Source organism: Babylonia areolata, chromosome 6, assembly GCF_041734735.1.
Source record: "Babylonia areolata isolate BAREFJ2019XMU chromosome 6, ASM4173473v1, whole genome shotgun sequence".
Lineage (NCBI taxonomy): Eukaryota > Metazoa > Mollusca > Gastropoda > Neogastropoda > Buccinidae > Babylonia > Babylonia areolata.
Genome location: NC_134881.1, coordinates 2,559,128 through 2,564,127, shown reverse-complemented (window position 1 = coordinate 2,564,127; position 5,000 = coordinate 2,559,128). Strand labels below are relative to the sequence as shown.

The 5,000-nt window shown below is 47.4% G+C and overlaps 1 protein-coding gene across 1 annotated transcript in view; it reads right to left on the bottom strand.

Annotated features, from left to right (window-relative positions):
- Nucleotides 1–5,000, bottom strand: part of LOC143282649 (uncharacterized) — an 8,536-nt gene that overhangs the window by 3,131 nt on the left and 405 nt on the right. The window contains exon 2 of the mRNA XM_076588302.1: nt 4,034–4,139. Coding sequence (XP_076444417.1) covers nt 4,034–4,127 — 94 coding nt within the window. The 5' untranslated portion in view covers nt 4,128–4,139. The remainder of the gene's footprint in view (nt 1–4,033; nt 4,140–5,000) is intronic.

Here is a 5,000-nt window from a genome sequence, read left to right as displayed (position 1 = left end):
ACACAGCACCACACAACACTACCCAACACTACACAGCACCACACAACACTACCCAACACTACACAGCACCACACAACACTACCCAACACCACACTACACCAAACCACACTACACAACACTACACTACACCACACTACACAACACCACACAACACCACACCACACTACCCAACACTACACAACACAACACCACACTACCCAACACTACACAACACAACACCACACTACCCAACACTACACAACACGACACCACACTACCCAACACTACACAACACAACACCACACTACCCAACACTACACAACACGACACCACACTACCCAACACTACACAACACAACACCACACTACCCAACACTACACCACACCATACCACACTACCCAACACTACACAACACCACACCACACTACCCAACACTACACAACACAACACCACACTACCCAACACTACACAACACAGCGCCACACTACCCAACACTACACCACACCACACCACACTACCCAACACTACACAACACAACACCACACTACCCAACACTACACAACACAGCGCCACACTACACCACACAACACCACACTACCCAACACTACACAACACAACACCACACTACACCACACAACACCACACGACACTACCTAACACTACACAACACAACACAACACCACACAACACCACACTACACTACCCAAAACTACCTAACACTACCCAACACCACACAACACTACCCAACACCACACAACACTACCTAACACTACCCAACACCACACAACACTACCTAACACTACCCAACACCACACAACACTACCTAACACTACCCAACACCACACAACACCACACAACACTACCCAACACTACCCAACACTACCCAACACTACCCAACACCACACAACACTACCCAACACCACACAACACTACCTAACACTACCCAACACCACACAACACCACACAACACTACCCAACACTACCCAACACCACACAACACTACCCAACACCACACAACACTACCCAACACTACACAACACCACACAACACCACACAACACTACCCAACACCACACAACACCACACAACACTACCCAACACCACACAACACCACACAACACTACCCAACACCACACAACACTACCCAACACCACACAACACCACACAACACCACACAACACCACACAACACTACCTAACACTACCCAACACCACACAACACCACCCAACACCACACAACACTACCCAACACCACACAACACCACACAACACCACACAACACTACCCAACACCACACAACACCACACAACACCACACAACACCACACAACACTACCCAACACCACACAACACCACACAACACCACACAACACCACACAACACCACACAACACTACCCAACACCACACAACACCACACAACACTACCCAACACTACCCAACACCACACAACACTACCCAACACCACACAACACCACACAACACTACCCAACACCACACAACACCACACAACACTACCCAACACCACACAACACTACCCAACACTACCCAACACCACACAACACTACCCAACACCACACAACACTACCCAACACCACACAACACCACACAACACTACCCAACACCACACAACACCACACAACACCACACAACACCACACAACACTACCCAACACCACACAACACCACACAACACCACACAACACTACCCAACACCACACAACACTACCCAACACCACACAACACTACCCAACACCACACAACACTACCTAACACCACACAACACTACCCAACACCACACAACACTACCCAACACCACACAACACTACCCAACACCACACAACACTACCCAACACCACACAACACCACACAACACCACACAACACCACACAACACCACACAACACCACACAACACTACCTAACACCACACAACACCACACAACACTACCCAACACCACACAACACCACACAACACCACACAACACCACACAACACTACCCAACACCACACAACACCACACAACACCACACAACACTACCCAACACCACACAACACCACACAACACCACACAACACTACCCAACACCACACAACACCACACAACACCACACAACACTACCCAACACCACACAACACCACACAACACTACCCAACACCACACAACACCACACAACACTACCCAACACCACACAACACCACACAACACTACCCAACACTACCCAACACCACACAACACTACCCAACACCACACAACACTACCCAACACCACACAACACTACCCAACACTACCCAACACCACACAACACTACCCAACACCACACAACACTACCCAACACCACACAACACTACCCAACACCACACAACACCACACAACACTACACAACACCACACAACACTACCCAACACTACCCAACACCACACAACACTACCCAACACTACCCAACACCACACAACACTACCCAACACCACACAACACCACACCATAGTTTCGGTTTCTCAAGGCGTCATCTCGTTCGGACAAATCCATTCACGTGACACCGTTAACCGATTGGCAATTGTTTCTTGTTCAATTTACCATCATGAAATCAAATCTTGACGTGACTTGACTTGACTTGACTTGACTTGCCCACGTCACGTCTCCTCTGAATGACTAAACTCTCAGTTTGATTTCCCAGTCAAACTTGGCAGAAAAGAACGAGAGCGGGATTCGAACCCAGACCCTCACGGACACTGTATTGACAGATAAGCATCTTAACCATTCTGCCGCATTGCTCCACACTACACAACACAGCACAACGCGACCCGATACTGCCCAACACGACACAATAAAACACACTACACAACACAGCACAACGCGACCCGATACTGCCCAACACGACACAATAAAACACACTACACAACACAGCACAACGCGACCCGATACTGCCCAACACGACACAAGAAAACACACTACACAACACAGCACAACGCGACCCGATACTGCCCAACACGACACAAGAAAACACACTACACAACACAGCACAACGCGACCCGATACTGCCCAACACGACACAATAAAACACACTACACAACACAGCACAACACGACCCGATACTGCCCAACACGACACAATAAAACACACTACACAACACAGCACCACGCGACCCGATACTGCCCAACACGACACAATAAAACACACTACACAACACAGCACCACGCGACCCGATACTGCCCAACACGACACAATAAAACACACTACACAACACAGCACCACGCGACCCGATACTGCCCAACACGACACAATAAAACACACTACACAACACAGCACAACGCGACCCGATACTGCCCAACACGACACAATAAAACACACTACACAACACAGCACAACACGACCCGATACTGCCCAACACGACACAAAAAAACACACTACACAACACAGCACAACACGACCCGATACTGCCCAACACGACACAAGAAAACACACTACACAACACAGCACCACGCGACCCGATACTGCCCAACACGACACAAGAAAACACACTACACAACACAGCACCACGCGACCCGATACTGCCCAACACGACACAAGAAAACACACTACACAACACAGCACAACGCGACCCGATACTGCCCAACACGACACAAGAAAACACACTACACAACACAGCACAACGCGACCCGATACTGCCCAACACGACACAAGAAAAGACACTACACAACACAGCACAACGCGACCCGATACTGCCCAACACGACACAAGAAAACACACTACACAACACAGCACAACGCGACCCGATACTGCCCAACACGACACAATAAAACACACTACACAACACAGCACAACACGACCCGATACTGCCCAACACGACACAAGAAAACACACTACACAACACAGCACAACGCGACCCGATACTGCCCAACACGACACAATAAAACACACTACACAACACAGCACCACGCGACCCGATACTGCCCAACACGACACAATAAAACACACTACACAACACAGCACAACACGACCCGATACTGCCCAACACGACACAATAAAACACACTACACGACAACTGGGTCCAACACTCACGGTTAAAGCCCAGGAACTCCAGGAGGCCACGGCTGTCCACTTCAGTGGACAGAGCAAGAGGCATCAGTACCAAGAGAACCACAGCGATCTTCATGGTGAATGTTGTCTGGAATGTCATCATCATCATCATCATCATCATCATCGTCGTCGCCGTCGTCGGTGTCGACGTCGTTGTCATCGTCCTTCTCCTCAGTCTCCTCACCACCACCACCATCATCATCATCATCAGTGGGTACAGTCTTCCCCCAACGTTTGATATTATCATCGTCATCGTCAGCGTTGTCATCATCGTTGACTTTAAGCTCTCTCTTTCACCTCCACCAACCACAGCCACCATAGCGCAATCATCATTTTTCACCATCTTCAGAGTTGTCGTAGCCAGTGTCACGTTTGAGATTCTTTCACGCATTTATGCGATATTTGTTTACATCAAATTAACGGGTTTCTCCTTTAAAGAAAAGAAAAAAAAAGAAGAAAAAAAAAGAAGAATCGCTGTGTTGATTGCAAACTCTGGGAGAAAGTAATTGTAAAGTTTATGTAGTGAAAACCGCCGTGACCACACAATACAATACAATACAATACAATACAATACAATACAATATTGCAAGAGAGAGAGAGAGAGAGAGAGAGAGAGAGAGAGATTTTGTATTGGCAAATATCATTTTATAGCTATGATGCCAAGGGGAACAATTTAGCTTATGCATGTGACGGGGAAAAAAAAAGAAAAAAAGAAAAAGAAAAAAAGAAAAGAGGGGAAATAATAAACACCCGAAAAACATATCCGGTATTTTTACAGTCATACATTCATGCGTATGACATTAACATCTATACCAGACAACTCGTGCATAGAAGTCACTTGCTTGACATTGAATAATACGGTTATGATGTTGCTTTCAATATATATGCTAAGCACAACAATTTTTTGTTTAAGTTTCCTCTCTCTCTCTCTCTCTCTCTCTCTCTCTCT